The sequence below is a fragment of the Amblyomma americanum genome, chromosome 6 (genome assembly GCF_052857255.1).
Source record: "Amblyomma americanum isolate KBUSLIRL-KWMA chromosome 6, ASM5285725v1, whole genome shotgun sequence".
Taxonomy (NCBI): Eukaryota; Metazoa; Arthropoda; class Arachnida; order Ixodida; family Ixodidae; genus Amblyomma; species Amblyomma americanum.
The window spans coordinates 110,985,270-110,999,816 of record NC_135502.1 but is presented as its reverse complement, the minus strand read 5'-3'; the positions used below and the strand labels follow the sequence as shown (position 1 = coordinate 110,999,816).

General features: G+C 47.0%; 1 protein-coding gene across 1 annotated transcript in view; it reads left to right on the top strand.

Annotated features, from left to right (window-relative positions):
* LOC144093993 (uncharacterized) overlaps positions 1–14,547 on the top strand; it is a 58,068-nt gene that overhangs the window by 22,224 nt on the left and 21,297 nt on the right. Inside the window, exons 3-7 of the mRNA XM_077627812.1 lie at positions 2,490–2,714; positions 2,932–3,225; positions 5,714–5,868; positions 6,502–6,654; positions 7,821–7,944. Coding sequence (XP_077483938.1) covers positions 2,490–2,714; positions 2,932–3,225; positions 5,714–5,868; positions 6,502–6,654; positions 7,821–7,944 — 951 coding nt within the window. The remainder of the gene's footprint in view (positions 1–2,489; positions 2,715–2,931; positions 3,226–5,713; positions 5,869–6,501; positions 6,655–7,820; positions 7,945–14,547) is intronic.

Below are 14,547 nucleotides of genomic sequence, written 5' to 3'. Positions count from 1 at the left end.
TTTGGTGGATTCCAATAAGTAATTACCCTTATTGCAAATTTACTTAACCTTGGTGGATTCCCCTAGACATTCAACCAACACTATTCGCACTTCGAGTTATTGATCAATTCGCTCTCGCCCTACCATAAGCTTGCCGGCCCGGTTAGCTCAATTGGTAGACTGCTCCGGTAAAGCGGTGGTCCCGGCTTCAAACCCCGGACCAGGACGAATTTTTCTTTTTCTTTAACTGCGAAGTTTATGAGAAAGCTGCATAGCTTTCCTTTGTAGCCGTTTGGCTGCGCTTGGGTGGATGCCAGAGAGTAATTATTCCCTTATTACAAATCTACTCCACATTGGGAGTTTCCCCTAATCCCCTAAACATTTAACCATAACAATACATCAGGTAAAAAAAGTCCTGGAACCATCTGTGGCGCACTATGTCTGGAAGGCATTCTTATCAGTTGCATAAGCACCCAAAAGCAAAACCTCTATTGGCTTTATCGTCACTATTTTTCGTTGAGTTAAGCATCCCGAAAATATTTGGAAATCTGGTAAGCTTGTCTCTGTAATACGCAATTCCCCCGTGGGAAAATGATGCCTTACACAGATCCTTGTGACACTTGTGGTCTTTAAGGATACGACCTGAACTCGCTTGTCTCCATCATGATTTTTTATCATATGACGAAACGTTGAAGGTCATCGTAAACGCCGCACACATATGGCACTGAGATGGGGGAGCCAGTCACATCTTGTACATCCACGTTGGAGTCGAAAGAGAATCCGTTTTAATAGGATTTAATAGTATGGCGTCCACCGCCTTTCACTCCTCGGTCACACAGGGCCCATTCGGCTTTGTCACTTTTTTCTTGGAAATTATTATTGGCATCCTGAAGGGATTTTTTGTCTTGGCTCATAGCGCATTGCAAAGGATGCACTCAGTCCCTTCACTACTGCGGAAGCCCACGTGAAAAGGCGGTAATTAAAAGTGTAGAGAGTAAACCATCAGCTGTGTTGCTGTATTAATTGACATCTCAGTCGTGGCCTTTCCACAAGAAACCGTTCTATGTTAGCCGAACGGATGAACTCGGGTCGTTCAGTATTAGCTCGGGTTGGGCGGTGTGGTATCCAAGTTACCTTAACGCCGCCTGAGTGGCAGTTCTTAGAGGACGATACACTTATGAAGAGAGCAGCTCAGCAGGCGGTGTTTAAAGCTGACATACAATAGGCCACTGCGCTTGTTCGCCATTTTTTTTTCAGTATACATGAAAAGCTGCGGCTGACCTTTAAACTGGTTTACAGCGAGATCCGTTATTGGCGAGGAAGCCCAGAGGACGTGTGCTGGCTTGACTGCATCCGTGACATGGGAAGCAGAGAGAGGAAAAACAGAAGACGTTCGATCTGCAATTTCCCGAAGCTCCGATACTTTTCCGTCTTGTATTTAGTTAACCAGCTCTTGAGTACCTGTCTCGCCTAGTATCTGGCTCCATTAAGCGTATCCAGTATCTCTCTCTCCTAAGAGACCAGTCATCCTTTGTAGGCGCTGTGAAGCGAGGAGGTGGCGGACGGTATTCGGATGAAATGTTTAGTTTGAAGCTGTTTTCGGTGCACCCACAGCTCTCCTTAAGGTTTTTTAGTACATATCTTCAAGACAGGCAATTTGAAACCCAGAGGGCCGACGGCAAGGCTGTTGGCACATTAGGCAACGGAGTAGGAGAGTAAGTTTTAGAATCTGGAATGGATGATTTCTTCATTGTGGCCCTGCGATTCTTCAGAACACATCTAGGCGGGGCTGTTATTGATGACGCAGTTTAATCTACGAGCCGTTGGAATTCAGGTTACTTAAATACTTAAATAAAAATAAAATTTGTCCTCTCTTTATTATGGAAAGTCGGAGTAATGGTCCTAACGTTCTTCGATCTGATCGATCCCTATAATTTAAACCCTTTCTTTGTCTGCCCCCGTGTCATGGTTGGAGACTGGTTTATCTTGGCGTCCGCAAGAAAACCTGCTTCAGAGTCGCACTGATATCATGTCTGCGCGTGTCGAAGGCCGCGACAGATCCATTACTTTAATTCAGGGCTGAAAGGTGCAGCACACGCTGATTTGTCTCCAGCGTGGTTAATAGTGTAATTTAGCGCAACGTGGATTCTTTCCGATCGCGGATCCCACAAATTCGAACTCCGCACAGTTCGAATAAATCTGGAGTCCGAATTCTCAAGATTCGAATGCACACCAGAAAACCGTTGCATCTTTGCTCTGCCATAGATTAGAACACAATAGAATTACTCCGATTACGAACAAACTGCGCAAACATAAAATATGGCTACAGAAGAACAGGCAGATGGGGCAAACGGACTCCCAGCAACTAGCCCATAACAAGTACCAACAAGAATTCTATACTATTTGTTGCTGCGTTACGCTTACACATATCTACTCGCAAAAAAGGAAGAATATAAAATTAGAGCGTGCAGTACGCCAGGAACAGTAATTCGTGAATCTTTTTCATCCAGATGAAGAAGAGGAGGACCTGCCCAAGCCACCTGAAATCGGCCACAGTTACATAGCAAAGTATGAAATGAACAGTTTCCATGCCAAGCACTCGGCTTGGGTTGAAGAGTACTTCGACTTCCAGGGAAAGAGAGCAAAGATCTCCGCTTCTGTCCTTGGCATGGAGTTCGTTGACATTTACGATTATGGCAGAGGCACAGTGACTTCGTATCGACTGCAGAGACCTGGTGCGAGACTCTTATTGTGCTTTTTTTAAATATCAGAAGGCATGATATGATTATTTTTGTTTCAGTTTTAGCTCACGCAAAACATTTGACTTGTTCTTTTGCATAAACCACTCGTGTATCATCAGGTGGGGGACAAAAACAAGCGGCCAGCTGCTTCAGAAAGCAGCTCGCCCAGGTTGATTCTTGTCTTTAAACATTGTACCTTTTAATTTTGCAGAAAAAAGTGGCTGGAGTTCGAAGATTGAAGACACGTGCAAAACTGTTGAAATGGCTGATTTCAAGCCAGCGTTTCAGGTTTTATCTTACCCAGTCACAAGGGGGACAAAGCGCGGCCCACATACTATGGTCACATCGAATCGTGCCTTCAAATACGGTCCTCCGTACAATTACACCTTCAAAGACGACCATATAGGTGTAGAGACTCGAAACATCCCCTCTGACGTTTTCAGAGGCTGCGTAGACGACCAGTACTCGAACTACTCTCTTCGTTCTGATTTCTACTGGGGACGCGGTAAGTATATGTTATTTGTTATATCCAGTCTACACCACAGTTTTGGCTTTAGATATGTGATATGAGGCGAGAGAGCAGACGCAGGGAAGGAAGGAAGCCTTGCTTAGGCACTCTATCTACGATCACTGTCTGTAATGCGGCGTTTTTGCAACTGATCTCTTCCAAAGCGAGAACATGAAAAGCGAGATAGATAGCGTCGACGAAAATGATTCGAAAACTTTCTTCAGATATATTACTGAGGCGTCAGTTTCTGCTCTGTGCACATCCTCCCATTATTAGGGAAATTGAGGCAGCACCTTGACATTGCTGAAACGCTATAATACCGCGAGGAGCGAAGCAACGGCGTTCATTTGCATGTCCTCTCGCATTCTTAAATTGCGTCTTGTGTAATTAATGTCCCGAGCTGTATGACCTTTTACGAGGTCTGCGCACCCATGCGTAGGTAAGATTAGATATCACGTGCGCGACGTTGACCAGAAGAAATATACTGACCACAGCACCTCTGACATATTGCACTGCATCTTCTGCAAACAGTGGCTCGAGCCTTTTTGCTTTTAACTTAGTACTGAGTCTACGCACCAAGAGCAGGAGTTACAAGACGTCAAATGAGAGCCATATTTCTTTGCGTTTTTTATTAGCACAAAAATGGCAATGAGTAGACCAGAAAACCGCCAATATATCAATATAGCTAGATTTCAGTAAAGCTTGACGATATAGATTTCAGTCAAAGCTTGACGTCCAAAAATGCCCATAGGTACTCCATCACGCTCGTAAATCGGTACGCTCGAGCGTGAAAGGCCTGCTCGTGAAGTTCCATCGTAGTTTATGCCCAACCCTTATTTACTTTCAGTTACAGTGAGAAGGAGGACAGGTTGGCGAAAAATGTGAAGTAAAGGCATCGTGAATATCCAGCTTCACTTCTTTTTTTCCTTGAAAAGTAATCCAGTGCTACACTTTAAGACGAGGACACAGCAATAATATCTACTCTGCTGTCCTTAATCTACTAAGGTTTTTGCTTTTTTACTGTAGTCGTGATTAAGCATGTGCTGAACACCTACATTCTTTATAAATTTCACACTTGTCTGCTTCAATAAAAGTAGTTGGAGTTTAGCGCCCGTCCTGTCAAGTTCTTCCTATGTCCTCGTCTTGAAGTGTAGCGCTGTATTACTTGTGGAGCAAAAACGCTTAACCGACTAGCTCTGCGACGTGTTGTCAAACTTGCTACGATACACAAGTTACCATATACCATAGTACTCAAGCTCTGTGTGCAGTTTCACCGCAAGCGAGCCAGCGGTTGAGGCGGGGAGATTTTTGAATGTCTTCACGATAAAAATGCACAATATTGTACATGAATGAATGAATGAATGATTGAATGAATGAATGAATGAACGAATGAATGAATGAATGAATGAATGAATGAATGAATGAATGAATGAATGAATGAGCTCCCGCTGGAGTTCTTCCAGTCTGCTGTCGAATGCATTTCCTCGCCGTGAACGAAGCGAGCGAGGAGGGGAGGGGAGAAGGATGCGAGGAGGAGGAGGACAGCAAAAGAGGAGAAAACAAGCGCACCGCAGTTCTTGAAAACGTCCGATACGCAGCTAATACGCTGCGCGCCTGCAGCGCCTCCTAAGCAAACTATTGAGGAGACCCCAAATAATTAAATATAGAGAGGACGGAAAGGGTGGAAAGAGGAAGGGTGCCGCATCTTTTTGCTCCTGCCAACTCGCCTTAATGATCCTGTCGAAACTGCATAATTGGGCGGCGATAAAAATGAACATACAGATGGAACAACTGCAGCTTCCTAAGTTCATGCTTTCTATTCCCCATTTGGATTCAAATTGCTGACTGGTCTCAATAATGTGTGGTTGTATACCAGCGAGAAAGAAACTTCGGTAAGCAGCCCTTCGACGCAGTTTGCAGAGATAAATAATGGACATGTGCTACGAAATGGCAAGTGCAGCAGCTAAATTTGTCACGCGCAATTCACGGCATTTGTTTGTGGAATATGCCGCCTGCACATTCATTGTGGCCGGCTACATTTGAAGCTTAGCTACAAATCTGATGAGCGTAGCTTCCTCGCATGCTTGGTTTTTTGCCTTGCCGGCCGGTGGTTGTAATGTGCAATAGACTTATGTATTTCGGTTCCCATTTATGACTTACAAATTAGACCTCAAACAACAGATGGTATTGGAGATTATGCCACTTTTCTCTCGTCGTGAATATATCGCTTACAGCGGCCGTAACAGGGCGTCGCGAGTTCTCGCCCCTCTCGTGCCGTGAAGCTCATACGGATCTGAGATTCTGAAAAACAGATAGATACGCAGAAGACTGTGGCTCTACGTTTTCCTCTAGGTGTACTAGCACAGAAGGAAGCCTTATAATTAGAGCGCTTGTCTAATCTATTTTTTTCGTGGATGAAGGACCATAGGCCTCAACTCTAGTGCACACTCTCACAGAACTCCTTTTTGATCTGTGATTTTTTTAGCGCTATCATTTTCTTATCCAAGTGGAGAAGAGCGGATTCCAGTTTTCATAGAAATGCGCGGACCGGACGTGCATAACACAGGGAAGGAAGTATACATAAAGAAGTATGTGCCATGGTTTCAAAATAACCCTGAATTTGCGCCTGAAATGTTCGAGGTAAGTGCTTTAGCTGCTTCCTACATTTTTTCAAGAAACAAAAGTTGCCTTCGGGGCACTCAAAAGATTTTTTCGGAAATGTATTGGCAATATAGTGCGTGAAAAATTGTCGCGAAAAGTAATTTCCAAGGTCTGTTTTTAATACTTGTAGAGACCATAGGCGGAAGGTGCTTAATAATGCATCAGCAGTACAATAAGGGGTTTTTTTTTCTTCCTGCATGTATTTCACTGAAATCGGTGGGAGTGGTGCTTGTTGTTTGCAAGGAATGTTTTTGCTGAGAGGTAAGGTTCATAAAAATGTGAATGCGCCTCTTGGATTACTTGAATGAATGCTTGAATGAGTTGCTTGAAGGCAGCCCGAGGGAATTTTACATATTGTTGTATTTCTCGGTGGCCTTTGTTGAACCGAAGGGAACAACTTAACACAAACACCATTAAGAAGCTGGCCGTCAGCAGTTTTTATGCTTCCTATATTCGTGGTCAAAAATTGCAATTAAATGGCAAAGAGGAGTTGGCGCGTGATTTTGGCTCAAGGATTTGCGAGAGCTGGCATAACTCCTCCCTTATCTTCTAGTTTGCTCTCTCACAATGACTAAGCCCATATTTGGGGTTTCTCACGCTGTTATTTTTCAGATTCCTAAAGGACTGCACTGCGAGTACTTGCCAAGGAGGGCACGACTTCCAAACATACCTGATTCCTTTAGTTACAGCGTTGAAGAGACGGAATTTCTACTCGATGAGAGTGGCTTTCTCAAAGAGGGATTTAGATCAAGTTCCTACAAGGAGGTTGGTTTTTGCATTATACGTTTATTTGCTTATACTTTTTTTTAACCGTCTCGATGGCTTCGTTGCTTTCGCGTTTGGATACTGATCTCAAGGTCGCGGCGGACGCATTTCGACGGAGGTGAAACAAATAACACCCGCGATTTCAGCGCAAGAACCCCTGATTGTAGAAATTCATCCGTTGCCCTTCATTACTGCATCCCTCATAGCCTATGACTGATTGATTTATCACTACCACTTACTTCCATTTTCGTCGGTAAGGTGAAATTGCAAATTTTCAGTGCATCAATGTGACATTTAGAAATTTTTGTGTAAAATAGCCTTGGAAAGTTCTGTTCCGGAGTTTCTTTCAGTACTACCAAACAATAAACGAACCAAACAATGTTGCGGGCTTTTAAGTTAACTGCGCTTACTTATACATGCATGCCTTAAAAGCAGGGCACTATGGCGGACTGTGGGGGGGGGGGGGGGGGGAAGCAGTATGTAAGTTTTCATTCATATGAAGAACATACACAAGAGGCAAGAAAACAAAATTTTAAATATAATAAAGGATCCAGTCAATATTTAGGGTGTACTAAAATTAATCCCATAGCAATGAGTGAGCACAAGTGTAGCGAAAATGACTGCAGAACGGCATCTTACGGTAAAATCGGTGGCGTCGCTGTATGCACACCATGCAGGTACCAGTTGATCATTCTACATGGCTCGCGCTGTCGTGCGTAAAAACATTCCGGAACACGTAACTATATCATGCAGGCTCTCTGCGGAAGCTGGTCTTAGTAACGTGAGGATAACCGAAGCTGGAAAGGTTGAAGTGGGGTCTTCGGCAGGAGGTACCTTTGTGTATATGTTCTGCTGATCGCTGTAGGGCTTAAAATTTGCTACAGCTATCATACAGGAAGGAAGAAATATGTGACAAAGACAGAGATTGATCCGCTTTCGTTGTATGTTTATGAACTGTTCAAGCGGCGACCATCTAGGAAATTGCAGTGTCATGAAATTACCAATAGACAGCGTTGCCTAAATTGTCGCAGTGAATGCACCATTTCAAATTAAATAGGACTTCGCAGTGTGTGCACTCTCTTACTGATAGCCCAATGAGTTCGTTCCTTAAAGTGCATGTCGACAAGCGAATGCTATGATGACTTATCAGTCTGAAAAATGTTTAGGTTTGGTACGATCGTGAGTCGGAACTAGCAAGGATCGATATGAGACCGACAGCGCAAGACCTGAAGGCATTGGACGTGGAAGACACGTACGAATATATCTCTCTATTATTCGACTTGAAATCAGGTGAGAAACTTTTCGAATTTTATAACACTCACGTGAACTTCGCCTTCGTTATTCCGAGCACTCTCGTCCATCAATGCACCTTTCTCAGGATAGAGCTTACCACTGAATATAAGGCAAAAAAAAAAAATGGTGCTTAAATTTCCTAGTTAGAATGCACGATTCTAGAGGTGGGAAGTGTCTTTATTATCTGGAGCGCTACGCGGGTTTGACAACGGATCAGGTACGCATGATTGGTCGGGAGCGGCAACTTTATGCAGCTGTACTTGATGGCAGCCAAGGCGGCCGAAAGCGTCGCTAAGGTCGAAGAACTTAAACCGGGTGGACGCCGCCAGTAAACAAGCGTAAACAGCGTCCATGATTCGCCCTAAAATGATTTCGCTAGTAGAGAGGCAGCCTTCAAAATTTTTCTGAGTGCTGGAAACTTATTCCGTTTGTTCGCAATTAGATCTAAAGGGAGGATTTTGCTGGGAAATGTTTTCGCGTCGAAGGCCGTTATTTTGAAGTCCGTTCAACGACGGTGATCGGCTTATTAGATTTATATTCTTTACCGCGTCACCGGGTCAAAGCCTGTCCCACAGCGACATCAGTGCGCTTGTCGTGTTAGCTTCGTTGACGGCCCACTGTAGCAGGCCGAAGTGAAAATGAGATGAGCTGGATGGTGAGTAGACAACTAGACGGGCGATGGTCGCTCTCGCCATTGCGTTGCCGTCGATATCTTAAAGCCTGGACTCCACGTACGCGAAAACTCATGCGAACGCGAAGGCGACGGCGGCAAGCGACGAGCGACGCCGTCGCGCGAAGCAAAATGCATGTGTCGCTTGCCGTGTCGCTCGGATCTGCACCCACAGAAAATTTCGCTCGTCGCCCGGAAGTCCCCCACGCGACTGGCCAACCAGAGCCCCCCAAAGCCGTTTCCGGTTTGTCCACGGTTTCTCACGGGCACATCTCACGAAACCAGCCCGTCGTCTTGGTCATCGCCACCGTCGAGAAAATATTTGGTTTTCTAGCTGAGATGCAGACCCGCACGATTTAAGAAGAAGAAAGGGAATTATAATGAAAGAAAGGCGGAGAGGTCGGCCGGTGGTAACAGGGCCCTGGCCTGCTACTCCACACAGGGGAAAGGGAAGAGGAGGAAAAGGAAAGTGTGAATGAAGGCTGATGATGGCATAATACAATGAGTTTCACGGGTGATGTCTATGCACACGCACACATACACACACACAACACTGGCTGGCGCTCGCATCGCGGTTACTGGACACACATAAAACTCAAAACTGGTGTCTGCAACACAACACCGACACATGTCATTAACCATGTAGGTTGTGCACAGGCGGTCACAAACGAGTATCCAGGCCTGTTTCACACAAAAAGTTGAGCAGGGCTTTTGTCACACGCCACCAATCAGAACGTCTCGTCCTTGCGCCCAGAAGAGTTTCCTCAGAGAGAGGGCGAGAGTCCAGGTTTTTCACGGTCGCCTCCAATGTTGTTCTTTCAGAAGTATACTTCGGGCACGCGCAAAGAAGGTGTCCAATAGTCTCTGGTGTGTTGCACTGTGCGCAATTTGGGTTACTTTCGATGCCGATCTTGTGAAGATAGTGTTTGGTGTAGGCAACGCCAAGCCGTAGCCGGTGGAGTAAAGTCCCATGACGTCGCACCACCACAGATGGGAAATGTAATCGTGAGCCAGCGTCAAGCTTACACACGCGGTCCTGTTGATGACTCGGATCATGCCAGTGCGACTGCATTGCCGCCTGCATTAAATGCGCCAACAAGGCTCCAATGTCTGATCTTGAAAAGGCTATCTCAATGAAAGCACCATCACTATGTGCCATCCGAGCCTCGGCGTCAGCACGCTCGTTTCCCGCTATGCCGCAATGGCTCGGTATCCATTGAAACTTTATGATATGGCCGCGGTGGAAAGCCTCGGCTAACAAAAGCACAATCTGTTGAACCAGCTGCTCGCATGCTCTTGGTTTTAGATAAGTTTGTACGACCTGTAATGCCGATCTCGAGTCGCAGAATATAGTCCATTGCTGCGCTGGCTGGTGACCAATATAAAGGACGGCTTCTCGTATGGCTGCCAATTCGGTTGCCGTAGAGGACGTTTTGTGCATGAGCCTGAAACGGTGACATGAGGCATTTCCTGGCACTATCACCGCTGCAGCTGAAGAAGTGGTCGTAACGGATCCGTCCACGAAAACATGCTGGGTGTTAGTATACATAGATGTAATGTATGACAGCGCCAGCTGTTTCAGTCCGACTGTTGGAATGTGCGTTTTCTTTGTTATCCCTGGGATTGTTGTCCGTATAGATGGTTTTGGTACTGCCCAAAGTGGCACCTCCGCAATCTGGTGTGGCGCGTAGTTCGAAGGCAGCGCATTGCGCTGCATCCAAAGGGCTCTGGAAAAGGCTGCATCTGGACGCACCGCACTAATGTTAGTCAGGGGGTGATGACGATGCCTGGTCAGATGCCGCAAATGCACACGAAGTGGCTCCTGTTGAAAATAAATTCGTGCTGGGCAGGCGCGGGCCTCATAAAATGTGCCCCATGTAGAAGTTTTACATGGTAAACCCAAGCATACTCTTAAAGCACGAGCCTGCGCGCTTTCAAGCACACGCAGGCCTGATAGTCTGACCCCCGAGAGAACGGGTGCACTGTATCTGAGAAGGCCGACTACCAGCGCCTGGTACACGTGTAGTAAAGATCGCTCAGAGGGACCCCAACATTTTCCTGCCATACACCGCACAATGCTTGCAAAGCTGTCGAGCTTTTTCTTGAGCACAGAAATGTGCTTCGTCCAGGACAGGTCACGGTCTATCGTAACACCTAAGAATTTGTGATGTGTTACGTATGGAACAATTTGCCCGTCGATTGTGACCGGATACCACGCCATTATCTTGCGTGTGAAAGCCAATGTTACGCTTTTAGTTGGCGAAAGTTCAAGCCCCTGACGGCGCAAGTACGCAGACGTAATGGACACCGAACGCTGCAATCTTGCTTGCACTTGGGGACGCGTGACACTTGATGTCCAGATGCAAATATCGTCTGCGTAGGCGGATATTGAAACAGTCTTCGGTAGTTGTTTGAAAAGGCCAATGAGCACGAGATTGAACAACGTTGGACTGAGCACTCCTCCCTGAGGAACACCACAAGCAACATGATGATCTGCTGTGTCACCTTCAAGAGTCTCCATGTAGACTGTCCGGTTTGTCAAATAGCTTGCAATCCAATTGTGTAGACGTCCGCCTATACCACATTCTTCGAGTGCATTTAGTACTGCATCATGCTGAACATTATCGAATGCGCCCTTTATGTCGAGGAAAAGAGCAGCAGTCAACCTGTGACGGCGTTTTTCATGTTCTACCGTTGACACGAGATAAATTACACTGTCGATGGCAGACCGGCCTTTGCGGAAACCCGTCATTGTGGAAGGGTATAGCCCATGTTTTTCAAGGAACCATTCTAGACGGGTTAGCACCATACGCTCCATCGTCTTGCCAATACAACTTGCCAGAGCTACTGGTCTGTAGGATGTTAATGTGAGTGGCGATTTCCCTGGTTTGAGCAAGGCCACAATGCGGCTTCTTTTCCACTGCTGTGGTACAGTGGCAGAGGCCCAAGAGTGGTTGAACAATGTTAAGAGGGCTTCCATTACCTGTGGGCCTAGATGACGAAGCGCATTGTATGTTATTCCATCAGGTCCTGGGGATGAAGGATGCGTGCAAGCAGAAAGAGCTGCTTTCAGTTCTTGAATTGTGAAGGGGATGTCCAGTCGATCGTCCATCGTGGGGGGAGCACATCGATGCTGCCGAGGTAAAGAAGCGCTTCCGGCAATTCTCGAGCAGAAATCCTCCGCCACCGCTAGTTCTTGCCGTCTATCATGAAGTGCCAATGCACGGAAAGGGTGTTTCTGCTGGGGAAATGTCGGCAGTGCTCGAACAACGTGCCAGATTGTGGCGAGTGGTTTGCGGGGATCCAATCTGCTGCAAAATGACCGCCACCGTTGTTTGCCTAGGTTCTCCAAATAGCGCTGTATTTGCTTCTGGGCACGTCGAGAGGCCCGGAGATCCGAGACATCCTTTGTCCTCCGGTATTTTCTTTCTGCGCGCCGACGAATCGCCCGAAGCTGCGCGTAGATCACATCCACTGGTGCTGTGGAATTTGGCGCTGAGATATTGCGTGTTGCATCGTGCATGGCCGAAATAATACGCTGTTCCACATCTGTTGGATCAGCGAGTTTCCCACAGGTTTTTCTAGAACAATGCGGAAAGCACTCCAGTCGGTGCAACGTATTTTGGCATTTGGAAGACGGTGAAACCACCGTAGCTGCACATACGTCGGTATGTGGTCACTTCCATAACTTTCAATATCAGCACACCACGTTGCGAACGATGACAGGCGCCTGGATACAAATGCAAGGTCCAGGCAGCTGCTGTAGGTAGTCCCGCGTAGAAATGTCGGCGTGCCATCATTGAGCAAAACGAGACCTGCATTGTTCATGAACGTGGCGATATCCCGTCCTCGAACGTTCGTAACGGCGCTTCCCCAGCCGTGGTGATGCGCATTGAAATCTCCTACTATTATATGGGGTTCCGAAACGCTGTCAAGGAGCGATCGTAGTCGTAGGGCATCAAATCGACCCCTTGGTGGTATGTAGCCACCTATAATAGAGATTGTGCGCCCATTCAAAGTCACAGTGATTGCTACATACTCGTTGCTACTGCCCCCAGGAATTTGATGCCGAACGTAAGTGAGGTCACGACGGACGCATAGTAGTACCTTGCTCAAATGCCCAGCCGCTTCAGAGAGGAAACTTTCATAATCGGACAGTCGAAAAGGAGATGCGATATTAGGCTCACATATTACAAGCACCGGAAATCGGTATTTGAAGATCCTCTGCCTGAGATCTGCTAGGCGGCCTCGCAGACCTCGAGCATTCCATTGTAATACTGCCGATCGAGAGATTCTCTCCTGCAGTGAGGGTGCTGACGACGGTAGAGCCATAATTTTGACTGCTATTAAAGGGTGGCAAGCACCGGTTCAATAGCGTCTAAAATTTGGACAGCAGCCTTAGCAATTGGCGTGTCCACTCCAGCAATTATCAGCCGTAAGGTGCCTATCAGCTGTTTCAGCATCGCCCTGATTTGATCATCTGTTGTCGACACAGCCGGCGGACGCACAGGCGGACGTGTCACAGAGCTTACAGTACGCGATGGTAGAAGTGGCCACTCTGCGGGGTACTCCTGGGGGGTTGTCAGTCTTGGCTCTTGCGGAGCTGGAGGCAGTGGCTTTTGCGCGGCAGAGCGGTCGCGGTCCTCCTGATGTGTTGACACGTCATGTACTGAGCTCAATTTCTTCTGCCGACTTCGTGTCCTCCTCCTGGAGCGACGTACTGCGATTGCTGCTTCTCGGTGAGTAGAATGGTCTCTCACCATTTTCTTCAAGATCTTCATCTCTGTTTTCACCGTCGGACATTCCCTAGATGTTGCCTCATGAGGACCTTTGCAGTTGGCACAAACTGGAGACTCAATCGTACATGTAGGTCCATCGTGCACGCCACCACAACGCGGACATGTTTTCGTGCTCGTACACGCAGCACTTACATGTCCAATCTTCTGGCATTTTCGGCACTGCACCGGTTGGGGCACATAAGGACGCACTGGGTGCCTCACAAAACCCACTTTCACATGCGATGGTAAAGTAGTACCCTCAAACACTAGTTTGACACACCGTGATTTGCCGAAACGATGGATGTCAGTTATGCGAACAGAACTTGATAGCAGTTGCACCAAGTCCATATCCTTGATCTCTATGTCCACGTCAGAAATCACACCAGCAGTAGTGTTAAGTCCATGAGCGAAGAACGAGCGGACTCGTATGTTGCCAAGGACAGACACGGTCTTCAACTTATCCAGGGTTGCCCGGCTAGAGACATCAACAGAGAGGATATTCCTTCTTGCGTTAATACGCACTTCTTTGACTTGGCCCGGAACCAGTCGTTCAAGAAGAAGAGTCAAAGTCTGCCTGTTGATGGAGTTGAGATTCTCTTCCTCAACAGGCATGTATGAAATTGTGTAAGAGAGAGATTGCTCACTTACATTGGCCTCGTTGGTTGTTTTCTTGCTCACACTGGATTGGTGAGGCATCTTCGCTGGCACAATGGACTTGTTAGCCCGCTTCGTACACACACTGGGCCCACACTCAGTCGGGGTTTTGGAAAGCTTCCTCTTCAGGCGCCGACTCACAATCTCGGTGTAGCCTCCGTCGAACTCCATGTCATCCGAGTCAGAGAAACTGGACGATCCCGGGAGCTCTGAGGGGAGATCCATACTGCATCCAGGCTGATCTGTGCAGTTCACACTGCTAGCCACAGAAGGCAGCAGAGGCGGCGGGTCATCCGCCATCGCCTTGGACGGCGAGGTTGCCTTGAAGGCTACAGAAGCACAAAGTATTTCAAAAAAACAGGAGCTCGATCAAGAGATGCTGCCGTTCGCAGCGCTCTTCTTCTTCACCTTCCCGCACGATTTAAATAATTAAAACAATCTACTTGTTGGGTGCGGAGGGCTAACAGCATTTGGAGCGGGCTACGCGAGCGAGCGTAC